Source organism: Cynocephalus volans, chromosome 8 (assembly GCF_027409185.1).
Source record: "Cynocephalus volans isolate mCynVol1 chromosome 8, mCynVol1.pri, whole genome shotgun sequence".
In the NCBI taxonomy this organism is placed as follows: Eukaryota; Metazoa; Chordata; class Mammalia; order Dermoptera; family Cynocephalidae; genus Cynocephalus; species Cynocephalus volans.
In genome coordinates, this window is record NC_084467.1 from 77,875,988 (window position 1) to 77,888,979 (window position 12,992).

General features: G+C 39.2%; 1 protein-coding gene across 5 annotated transcripts in view; it reads right to left on the reverse strand.

Moving 5' to 3' along the window:
* Positions 1-2,502: 2,502 nt before the first annotated feature.
* Positions 2,503-12,992, reverse strand: part of KYAT3 (kynurenine aminotransferase 3) — a 62,986-nt gene continuing 52,496 nt past the window's right edge. For all 5 annotated transcript variants that reach the window (XM_063104105.1, XM_063104102.1, XM_063104101.1 and 2 more), the window contains one exon: positions 2,503-9,229. In XM_063104105.1, coding sequence (XP_062960175.1) covers positions 9,167-9,229 — 63 coding nt within the window. In that variant the 3' untranslated portion in view covers positions 2,503-9,166. The remainder of the gene's footprint in view (positions 9,230-12,992) is intronic.

Consider the following 12,992-nt stretch of genomic DNA (forward strand, 5'->3'; position numbering starts at 1 on the left):
CATGAACATTCTTGTTCTTATTTGTGGGTGAACATTTGTACGTTCCAACGGTAAATACCTGATGGAATCAGGGCATCAAAGGGCGTGTTTATACGACATTTTGATCAATACTGTGAAATTGCCCTCCAGAAATGTTGCACCAGTTTATGCTCTGCCCAACAGTGTTCCTAGAAAGTGCCCATTTCCTTGTTTAGACAGCAGGGAGACATCCTCTTAATATTATTTTAGACTTAGAAGCAGACGTTGATTAGAAATATCTACTTACCAGGCAAAAGGAAGACCATTCCTGACTTATTTTTTATTTCCTTATTTTTACTATTTTGAATAATTTCTTTACTTTGACAATAATAAAATGTATTGCTGAAATGCTTTTCAGTACCTTTTCTGTCATTTCATATGCCCCTTCCCTATTTCATTTTTCTCCTTAGCTCACAGCAACTACTGTATGACCATCTTTAACTTATTTGTTTACTTCCTTGTTTCCCCCACTGAAATGTAAGACCCTTGAGGGTAAGGCTTTTTGTCTGTTTTGTTCACTACTGTATCCTCAGCACCCAGAACAGTGAGTGGTAGATAGTACACTTCTAACAGTTAATAGTAAAACAAAATGAAAATATATCAATATATAAGCAAAAATGAGCAAAATGTCTTCCTCACCAACCTCTTTAATCACACTGACCACAAATACCACTTCCTTTCCCAAAGTTAACCACTGTTATCAATGAGTGTGCATCCTTCTAGACCTATTTCTGTGGATTTACATATGAATAATCGTAGAAAAATTATATATACACAATAGAAATATAGAATAGTTATGCATTTATTTTTACATTATTAAGGTCATTTGCTTAAGATGTTATTCTATGCATCTTTCTTCCTCTTAATATTTCTTTGAGATAATTTCTCAGCAGAATAGAAAGTTCCTCCTCATTTTTTTAAACTTCTGCTTAGTCTGACATATTTTAGATGTATCTTTGTTTATTTATCCTTTTGCATATTGAAGAAGATTTAGATTGTCTCTGATCATTCCTGACTTTTAAAATAGCAAATTCCAATGAGTATGGGTGTGTATATGGTTACCTATCTATGCTCTACATAAATTAATATGCCTTGCAGACCACTACTCTATTGAGTCTAATTGTCTTGGCATCCCAAGAGCTGAGTGCAAATTTGAGTCCTTTATCCTGGGATTGGGCTTCCAGGGGTCAGACAGAGTCCCACATTATAGATTACTTGAAGCACTATGCAAAGGCGTTTCAAAAGCCTGATTGAAGTGACTCAAAGACATGCTAATTGTGTCTGCAGTTTTATTAACAATTGTTGGCAGTTCAGGAAATCATAAGTAAAAGACAAGAGCCAAAGAGAGACGTGAGGTTAAAAGCAAAACAACAACAACAATAACAGTGGTATCCTGAGGGCCACATTCAATTGCAGAAATGCACTCATTCAAGAAATGTTTAGACTGCCTACTATACGCTAGCCTCTCCTCTAGGTGCTGGGGAAACAGCAGTGAACACAGTAAAATATCTCTTGCCTCACAGAATTTATATCAAGAGGGGAGATAGACAATAAATTAAATGAGGAAAACATTTTAAAGTTAGATAGTGGTAACTGTTAAGGAGGAAAATGAGGCATGAAAAGGGAATGAGGAGAGGCAGATTTATAACTTTAAACGGGAGGTCAGATAAGTTTTCCTGAGATGATAATTGAGTGAAGTTCTGAAGTAGTCAGGTAGAGGCGGGTGGAAATGCATCCCAGGCAGAGGGAACCACAAGTGCAAGGGACCCAATCTGGAGCATGCCTGGTGTTCAGGGATCTGCAAGGAGGCCAGAGTGGCCAGAGTGAGTTGAAGGAAGGAGAGAACAGTAGATGTGGTTAGAGAAGAATAGGGGTCAGATTGTACAGGGACTCAAAGGTCATAGTGACAAATTTGACTTTTACTCTGAGTGAGGTAGTGTCATAGAAGGGTTTTAAGTAGAGAAGTGTCATAAGCCCTTTAAAATGAGCACCTCCAAGCATGTAGTATGGACACTAGAGAGAAGAATTTTAGAAAACTGAAAAGTTTTCATGAGTTCTGTACTCTTTCATGCATGTATGTATTGGTTAGCAGAATGCTTCAAGAATAATTATACAAGTAGTGTTATAATAAGCAATCTCAGGAATTTATACAGATAATGGTGTTATGTTATTTAGAAGACATAGCTCTGAGGTTTCAGCTAAATTAGTATGTTTATAATTGTTTTCATCATAAGAATGATGGGGAAAATTCATGATTTTGACAATAGTTTGTGATAATTTGCCTTTCTCTCATACTAAATCCTTCAGGGCCTCACCATCCTGGGCTTCTGCAGGAGCCCTCTGACTGGTCTCTCTCTCTGCCTCCAAGCCTTTCCCTCAAGTCTGCTTATCTTCTAGAAGAAAAATTTGATCTTTGTACCATATAATCTGTATCAGATAGAAATACGTTCATCTGTAAATAACAGAAAACTCTACCACAGTGGCTTAAAGAAATAGGGTTTTATTTGGCTCATGCATTATATAGTCTGGGGTAAGTACGGTGGCTTCAAATTGCTTCTAGGATCCCTGTTTCTTTCCATCTTTCTTCTCTGCATCCTTAGTATGTAGGTCTTCAACCTCATGCTAGTTGCTGCACAAATGCAAGATGGCTGCTGCACCTCCAGGTCCTACTTCGACATTCCAGGAAGGAAAAAGGTTGAGGGTGGAGAGGACAAAAAAGACAAAAAAGTCTCAGGAAGACTTTAACTTTTATCTTCTTTTCATGAGAAGAATCTCTTCTCAGGCACGTTTGAGTAGTTGCAAAGGAAGCTGAGAAATTGGGTACTTTGACTTTTTAGCCTTAACAGTAGTCAAGGGAGAAGGTGGCTATTATGGGTTTTGGGGTAACCAAACTATAGTTTATGCCATTTTCCCTCTCTTCCATAAAAATCTTCAAAACTTTATCACTGCTTACTATGTGAAGTCCATAGTTCTTATTATTGTGTAATATGATGTCATAGAATGATTTCTTATCTAACTTCAAGGATTTATAGACAATGTATCTCCATTTCTTGCTAATACATACACCTATATTAGTTAGGGGTCTCCAGAGAAACTGAATGAATAGGATGTACATATATAGAGAGATTTATTTAAAGGAATTGGATCATGAGATTATGGAGGCTGGCACATCCAAATCTGCAGGGTGGACTGTTCTGTTGAAGGGATAATGCACTCCCATGTTTCTCACAACCCTGTTTACAATAGGTTTGAATCACCCTAAATGTCCACTGATGGACGACTGGATAAGGACATGTGGTGTATATATACAATGGAATACTACTCTGCCATAAAAAGGAATGAAATTCTGCCATTTGCAGCAACATGGGTGAACTTGGAGAAAATTATGTTAAGTGAAATAAACCAGGCACAGAAAGAGAAATATAGTATATCCTCATCCCTCATAAGTGGGAGAGGAAAAGGAAAAAAAAAAAAAAAAAAGGTCAATTCTGATTGCACTAAGTCCTGTTGCCTTTTTCTTGACCAGATACTCATTTCTCTCGCTCTCCCCCTGTCTGTCTCTCCAGTACTTAATTCTCACCTTTCCTCCGTCATTTCCTTCTCTGCTACCCCACAGCAGGGTCCCTGTGAGCCTATGACATAATTACCACTCATTCTCCCAAGTCTTGTGTTTGCTGATGCAGCCTCTGCTAAGACAGTAAACTACATGGCTAAATTTGTCCTATAATAATTTATTCAACAGTTGTCACACTAATAAATTATTTTTGGTTTTGGGGAAAAAAAGCCCGTGGAGCTTGGTGACAGTATAATTTGAGTCCTGGATCAAGCTGTAACTGAAATGCTGAGACAGAAAACTTGTTTTTATTTTGTTTAAACCCTTATGAGTTAGACAACATGAATATTTTTAACTAATATATGTAACATGATCACATTTGCATTTTAGAAAACTCATTGGGTCTACAGGGATAATGGATTACAAGGAGCGAGTCAAGGAGAACCGTCAGGAAGTTGAATAATAATCTGGTTCAAAGATAATATTGGCCTGCATCAGAGTGGCAGCAAATGGAGAAGAGAGAAGAGATGGATTTAAGGAATATTTAGGATAATACATAGAGGATTTCCTTGGATGTGGGGAAAAAGATAAGAGTGATTTCTAGGTTTTACGGCTTGAGCTACTGGATGGTGTCATCATTTACTGAGGTAAAGAGACAAGACTGGGTTGGGTCTGACTATGAAACGTCCGTGTGGAGATGACAAATGAGGTGTGGGATTGTGGGTCTGAAATTCAACTGAAAGGACTAGGCTGGAGATAGATTTGGGAGCCATTAGCACATAGAGAATGGAGCCATTTAGTGAGAAAGAAGAGAACGTAGTCTAGTACCAAAATACCAATAATTAAGGAACAAGAGAAGAAGACTGAGAAGAGCAGCCAGAGAGGTGGGAGGCATTTCACGAGAGGGCAGCATCACAGGAACAAGAAAGGTAGGGTTTAAGAAGGCCAGAGAGGTCCGCAGTGGTAAATCCAAAGAAGTAAAGTCAGATGACACTGAGAAGTTTCCTTTAAATCTAGGAATATGGAGGTCATTAGAGAATTTAGAACAATATTGGGTGTGGAAGCCAGACCTCAGATAGTTGAGGGTAAGTGAAGGGTGTGTGTGTGTGTGAAAGTGGAATCATCAAATGAGAAAAATTCTTTCAAGAGTTACTCCAGTTTGCGGTAAAATTTCTCAAAAAGCCCAGAGCGAAGTTACCAGTTCTCTTGTCGCTGTCTATACTCATGTATCTGGTGATTTAGTCTGGTCTCATGTCTTTAAATAACATCAATATACCAGAGACTCTCAAATTCATTATGTCCAGCTGGAATCTCTTTCCTAAACACTGCACTTGACTATCCAGCTGCCCACGCAACATGTATACCTGAAAGTCGGATGGGCATCTCACCTATGTGTGCCAAACTGAGCTCCCGCTCTTCCCCCAAGCCTGCGCCTCCTGGAGCCTTCTTGACCTCAGTGGTGGCATCCATTTCAGTCGCTTCAGGCCAAAAATTGGACTCACTCTTCATTCCTCACTTTCTCTCATGCCCCTTAGAAACTCTGTTTCTACCTTCAATGAATATCCAGAATCTGAGCATTACCCTTCCACTGCTACCATTGTGATTGCTTACCAGAATTATTGTGATAGGTCTCCATACCTCAATCTTTGCTCCCCCTACAATCTATACTCAGTACAGACTTTTAAAAGATGCAAAAGCCTCAAGAACTTGGGGTCCCCTCAAGAATGAGAATGTAAAAAATGTACTCTCCACAGCAGGTTAGTAGAAAACTCAGGTCTGGGTCACTATTTCAGAAGATAAAAGTACCCAGCGTTCAAGGAGGGAGGAAGAGGCTGGAAACTTCAACCTGGATGAGTGCAAATGCAGATGTTATTTAAAAATTGCAGGGCCAAATACTTTGGGCAGTAGCAGCAAGAAAAGTGATCACCAGGGGAACCAGTAACAGGCTAGGTGCTAGGTGTGAGCTGGGTTTATCAGCCAGACCCTATGATGATCGTGTTGTTCTGTGAGCCTCAGGTCTCTGCAGACCCCTGTGTCCAGCCCCTTTGGGTTTCCCACTTTAGCAGTTATACTCTCTACCAGTTAGGCTTGATATCTAGTTAGGCATCTGGAAGATTCAGATGCGGCCTTTGCCTCTAATGTCCAAGAGATATTAGGTCAAACTTTAAAAATTTTCCTGATCCAATACTGTACTATTTGCCTACAGACCCCATATTTAAAAATCCATTTCCTCTTCCTCCCCAAGTCTGTTTTCCTCACCTCAGCTCAGCTCAATGGAAGGGATGATGACCTCTGTCCTTTCAATCACCCAGATGTAGAGTTCTCTATGAGCCAGTCTTAGGCTTGTAGGACCAAACCATGGAAACCCTCACTCTAGTAGGTACACAGAAATTCTGGAACCATGGACTTGGGGGCTGACATTAGGCTTCAATGATCACAGTGCCAGTGACCACAAGGATTCTAGTGCTATAGAACACTGTGTCAACTGAGAACTTCAGCTGATTCTTTGAAGACACTGTGAGGAAGCCCTATGAAAACAGAGTTGGTGAAATTCATTCATGTTATTGTGTGTAGCTGTAGTTTGTTAATTTTCATTGCTGTATGTATCCCACTGTACTAATATATCCTCCAAATATTAGACTGTTGATGGACATTTTCGTTGTTTCCAGTTTGGAATAATTACAAACAATGTTCAATAAACATTTTACGTATTAAAAAATGGAATGGGGGCCGGCCCGTGGCTCACTCGGGAGAGTGTGGTGCTGAGAACACCAAGGCCCCAGGTTCGGATCCCATATACGGATGGCCGGTTCGCTCACTGGCTGAGTGTGGTGCTCACAACACCAAGTCAAGGGTTAAGATCCCCTTACCGGTCATCTTTTAAAAAAAAAAAAAAATGGAATGGCTCTCTGATTCTCTGGATTAAACCATCATCCTTGTAACAATCCTTGAGTTGTTACTTCTCTGATCTAATACCTGATCTAGTACCTACTTCTCCCCTTGGTTATTCCATCCAGTAGTACCCAACTTTTAGAACTCATCAACTTGCCAGGCACTCTCCTGTCTTAGAGCCATTGCACTGGCTATTTCTTCTGCCTGAAATGTTGTCCCCAGTATGTCCATAGGCTCTCTCCCTATCCTCCTTTAAATCAGCTTCCATGTCTCCTCCTTGAGACTTATCTGAGCATGCTACCTAAAATTCCATTTGCTTCCCTGACAGTTTCATTCTTCTCTATCTTGCTCTACTTTTCTTCACACAATTATCATGTAAAAGTTTACATACAATATATTTCATTGTATATGACTTAGTTTCCCTCCCCTAGCTAGATGCAAAGCCCTGGAGGCAGGGATCTTTGTTCATTTCTTCACTGCTATATACTAAATGCCTAGAAGAGTGCCTGGCACATAGTAGAGTTCAATGAATACTTGATGGATGGATGGAAGGAAGGAAGGAAAGAAGGAAAGGAGGAAGGAAGGGAGGAAAGAAAGGGACAAAAGGAAGGGAAGGAGAAAGGAGGGGAGGAGAAAGGAAAGATAGAAAAAAGGAAGACATTTTTCCCTGAAGAGGAAGAAAGAGATAACAGCATAGTAGAATCAGGGAAAGGGTTTTCTAAGCTGGGAGAGAACTGAACATGTCTCACTTCTGAGGAAGGGAGCGAGTAGAGGCTGTAGATGTAAGAGAATGGATTGAACCAATGCTCTGAGAGTATGAGAATAAATGAGATCCAAAACACAGATGGTGAGGTTAGTATTGGACATGTCCAGGGCTGCAAAGAGCAGGTTTAAATGCTTGTTTAAATTTTATTAAGTTCCCAGCAAGGGTCAACAGGCTAAAAGTTTTCCATGGGATTTGTATTGCTAAGTAATAATTGGCTCTTGGTGTCCTGAGCCTCCTTCTGTAAGGCTGGGTCTGGTCATTTTTAACCAACAGCCCACCCCACTTGGCTGCCATACCCAACCTGTCCATCCTGGACAGGTCAAGGAATGACTTTTACAAGTGGAGAGAATGAAGACAGGATGTGGGGGCTGATGTAGATAAGTCAGAGGCTTATTGGTAGGATCCCAGTTGGAAGTGCCAGTCTGGTAGCTTCTGTTTTTTCATTTTGTTTTGTTTTTCACAGAAGCGGGAGATGAAGTCATTTGCTGTGATTAAATTGTGCTTTGAGGTGTGAGAAGAATGGAAGTTGGATATTTCTATTATGGATAATAGGAGAATGTTAGACATTGCTGCTGTGTAAAAAGCAGAGAAAGCTCATTATAGGAGCATAGAAGTATTATGTCTAGTTCAGGTCAATGATGTGAGTTCTCAGTTGTTAGAACCTGCCCAATCATGCAATCTGCTTCAGCAATGCTCAGCAGCCCAGGTGCAAGGCATGGAGCTTCAACCCCAGAATTGAGTTCTTTTTTTGACCAGGTAGGTGAGATAGAACCATGGGACAAGTAATTCAAGGCAGCAAAAGTATCTTGGCTGAAGTGATAGACAATAGAATCTAAGCTACATGAGGAAGGGAGTGAAGATATAAGGGGACTGACAGGAATAAAATTGAGAGTTCTATGGACTATAGAAATGATCAACATTTAATGTGTGTAAGAATCACCTGGGAAGGGCTGGATCCTGAAATTATTATTCAGTAGGTTTGAGGTAAAGACCAGAATCTCTACTTTCAACAAGGATCCTAGCAAATTCTGATGTAAGAAGGCCATGGACAGTTTTTTGAGAAATAGTGGGTTTGAAATTATAACAAGTTTAAAGAAGGGATATTTTGCAAGCAGTTGAGAGGGAAGGAGGAAGGGAGGCAGGGTGTAGACAGAGAGAGAGAGAGAGATAGAGAGAAACAAGCAGAGAGAAACAGCATGAGCTGGAAGGATAGGTGGTTATAGTGTGAGACGATGAATTTATTATCTCAAAGGTGAAAAAATTGAAAAATGAAAGCCTCCTCAGGGTGTGCTCAAGAGAGTGGTGGCTGGAGTGGAGTGGAGGAGAACATGACCAGAGATGAAGGGGCAAGGTACAAGAAAGCCTAGGTTATCCACGTGGACCTGAAGCCACTCCAATGATGGCAGTTCTTGGGATAGAGGCAAAAAATGAACAAAGTTCCAGGCCATTGGTAAATGATGGGGAGAGAACTACGGGAAGGTAGACAAAGCAAAGATATGGGGTAGAGGGGTGTAACTGATTAGGAGCTTTTACACATGGCTAGAGGTGAAACTGGCTAACATCAGGCGGGTGCTTATTTTTTGCCAAGCTTTACATACATTAGTCCATTTAATCCTATGAAATAGGTGCTATTTTTATTCCCCTTTTATAATAAGGAAATCGAAGCACAGAGAAATTAAGCATCTCACAATACTTATCCACTATACTATGCTGACTCATAAAATGATAGTGGAAGGTGTTTTAATACATTTCAACTGAAAAAAAAATCAGATCTCCTGAATATTGTTAAGTAGGGTTAACTTCTTTGGAAAAATAATGCAAATATTTAAATTCCAATTTTATGGAAATATTTGTTTTTCAACATCCAGCAGGTGGCAGCACTAGGTAACAATTCCATACTAGGTCATGTAACAGAAACATTATACAGTCTGTACGTATCAAGACTTCTGCTTATTCCATGCCTTGATGATTTCTTCAGCAGCATCCAGTGTGCTGTCTTTCTGTAAATTAATAAAATAATCATCATCATTACATTTCAACATAAATTCAAGATGAAGTAAAGATTTAAATACAAAAAAAATAAGCCATAATAGTACAAAATGAAGATTTAAGTGACTACTCTCAAGTGAAGAAAATTTTTCAAAGTGAAAATGCAAAGGCAGAACCCCCAGTAGGAAAATAGTTAATCACATTAATTATCATTACAGAAGCAAGCCAAAGGGTACAGAAGCGGTTATATCGAAAAATAACAGCTGTCTACTCCACACGCCTTCCTACTAATCCTTCCACCCCCGTAGAAAGCCTTTTATGGCAATTTCTGGTTTGAGTTCTAATGGTTACCACCATGAAATAATATGCATATGCTCCTATTTCTATATTTGTAAATTTCACGCATTATCTACTATACATTGCTCTGAACTAGGAAAATTTAGTTCATTCACACTACTCTGCCCCCTCCTATCAAAGTTTCATAGTTATAATTACTGAAAAACAATCCATTTATTTTTTGAAAAGGTAATACATGCATATGGGTATTCAATTAAATTGAAGGGTAAGCAGTGAAAATCCAGCCTTCCATTCTTTCTTTTGTCTCTCTACTTCATTTTCTTTCTCTTCCATTTCTACCAGAATGATTTAGTCGGAAAGCCAATAGGTGGGACTGAGTGAAGCACATGTCCATGAGTAGGGGGCTGGGAAAGCCTTGGAAGCCTAGCGCAGGATGCTGCGGCCAGAGTGGAGGAAGTGGGGTGGCCAATGTGGGTGGCATGAGGTGGAGGGGTGGCAGTGGTGGTGCTAACCTGGAACAGGGTGTCAGAGTCTGAGTGGGGTAAGCAAGGCATCCACATGGTGGGGTGGCCCCATGCAGGGTGCTGGAGCCTGGAAGGGCTGAAGAAGGCATCTGGCAAGCGGTGTCAGAGCCCAAGAGGGGCGAGGAGGAAGTCTATGCAGTGGGTGACAGAGGAGGTCAGCATGGCGTGTTGAAACCCAAGTGGGGTGAGGACAGTGACCATACAGGGGGCAGTGGCAGCAGCCAAGTACAAAGTGTCAAAGCCTGCATGGGGTAAAGAGCCTCCATCCACTCAGGATTGAGGTGGGGGTTGGGGAGCAGAACGGTGGCAGAGATAGGAGACTGGCCACATACCAGTGGGAGAGATGCTTTATACCTAAATGTGTGTTACAACTGTATATATATTCATACAGGGGTACTTCAAAATATTCATGGAAAAAATGAAATTAAAAGATGATGTGAATCTTTCCACAAACTTTTTGAAGACCCCCCCATCTATTCCCTAGGAGGGTCTTGGAACAGCAACACCCCAATAGCAGTGAGCACTCCTAATGCCCAGATCGTGGTTTGCCAATACCATTCTCCACGAAAAGGAACCAGCATTCATTGGAGATGGCTTATCCCAGATTGGGGTAGATAAATGACAAGATGAACCTAGTACATCTCATTATGCCAGAATGTAAGAAAATGCTCAAAAATGATGGAGCCATGTCAAAGGAAACAGAAGCCAGCATAAAGGAGTTCTGAGTGGCCAAATCTGGGAAAATTTGAGAATCAAAATAAGTAGTAATAATTATAAATTATAGCCCACTGAATAAAATAGGACTCTATGAGTTTTTACTGAATAGGTAAAATGAATACATTGCTTGATGGACAAAATATTTATCAAGGAAAAAGTGTAACTTTACAGTTGAGAAGCCTGGCAGACACCACGTTAATCAAGTGATTAAAGTTAACATCACCAGCAATAGGAAAAACTGAAATCATGTGCCACCTGATGCAACAAGCAGAATAGAGCATCACTTCTTTGGTTTCCTGACAAGGTGCATACCTGAATCTAATCACAAGGAGACGTCAAACTTAAATTGAGGGACTTCAAAATAGTTTCGGAAAGTATCAAATCATGAAAGTCAAAGAAAACTGAGGAACTATTCTAGCTTGAAGGAGACATGACAACTAAATGCAATGCATGATTCGGGTCTGGATTGATCGACTGACATGATTCGGGCTTGGATTTATTTATCGGTTTGTTATAAAAAGGACATTATTGGGACAATTAATGACACTTTATGGGGAAGACACAATAAGGTACTATTTGGGGTGGTAGGGGAATCATCAATAATTAAGTCAACTAACTCTGAAATGATTCAGAAAAAAAGTTCCTGAAACTTTTATGTTGAGAGCATTTCAAATTTTTTTTAAGAACTGAGTCAGCCTCCCACCTATCTCCCTCAGCCACTCAATTTCCTCCCCAGAGATTAACACAGCTGTTTTATTATATATCCTTCCAGAGACATTACAGGTGCTTAAAAATATCCATCCATCCATGCATCTCCATTTCAAGCAAATAACAGCATTTCATAGAAACTGTTCTGCTCCTTGCTTTTAGCTTGTGCTCTATTACTACATGCAGAGCTGCTTCATTCTCTAATTGATGTGATTATAGGATCATTTATTCAAGCAGCCTGTGCTGGTGAATATTTTGGTTGTTTGTAATTTTTTCCTATTACAAACCATGCATTAGTAAAAATCCTTGAATACGAGTCATTCAAAACATGCAAGGAAATCCACGGGGGGGGGGGGAATCCTAGAACAATTGAGAGGTCAAAGGGTATGGTGCATTTACATTTGGAGGAAAATTTTCAGACTAACCATTTTAGCGATTTTACAAATTATACTTCTACTCTCAACATGTGAGAGTGTTTTAGGGAACATCTTAGTTGTTTTGGTTGTTTCCAATCTAATAGATAAAATAAAATTTCATTGCAGTTCTAATTTTCATTTCTCTTATTATGAGTGAGGTTGAGCATCCTTTTGTAAGTAAGTTTGATAGCTACTGAAGATTTTACCCATAACATTTTAAAGTGCTTTTTTTTTTTTTTTTTGCCTTTTTACTACTTTGATTTTGCCCTGAATTCAATCTGTTTTCTTTTGATTTCCATTTTCTTGGTATGTTTTTGCCATCCTTTTATTTTTAGCCTTTCCAAGAGGTTGAGTTAGGTGTGTCAACTTTCCCTAATAACTTCTAGCTGTTGCTATGCTACCTTCCAATATTGAATGCTGATTTAAAGGACTCTGAATCCACACTGATCCTCCTTTCCTGGCCCCCAGGGAGGCCTTGATCTTTTTGTCTAGATACCCAAAGGAGTATTTCTTTATCTTTGAAGTCTAATATATTAACAGTGTTAATAATTCTATGACAATTTTTCCTGAGACATGACATTCCCTTTCAAACATAATATTTGTGTCTTTTTTCTTTCTTTTTTTAGTGGAAGCATTCTGAAAATAAAGCTATAAAATTCTTTCCAGGTTCCAATTGTTCTGCTTTTTTTTTTTTCCAGGGACTCTACCTATTTCATTTTTCTTCTGTATCTATAATTTTTCTAATATTTTTAAATTCTTTGTTCTATTCCATTTCCTTCTGTTCACTTTTCTCAATCCTTAATGTGCTTACAGAAGTATTTAGTGTCCTTTGTGGTATATTCAATGTCACCATAATTTCCAATAGCTTTATTTTTTCCCTTCGATTTCTTACTGGAGATTTGACAGCTCTCATTTCATCTTCTTATATTAGCTTACCCTATCTTACCTGAACTTTTAAATCTCTGCTTTAATCTCATTTTAAAAGTTTTAAATTTGAAATATTACAATTTTTATTGGCTCTATGCCAACATTTTTCTGGTGAGTACTCTGTCTGACACTTGTTTTTCCTTGTATCTTCCTTTTTTATTTATAGTGTCCTTTTATAGATTCAT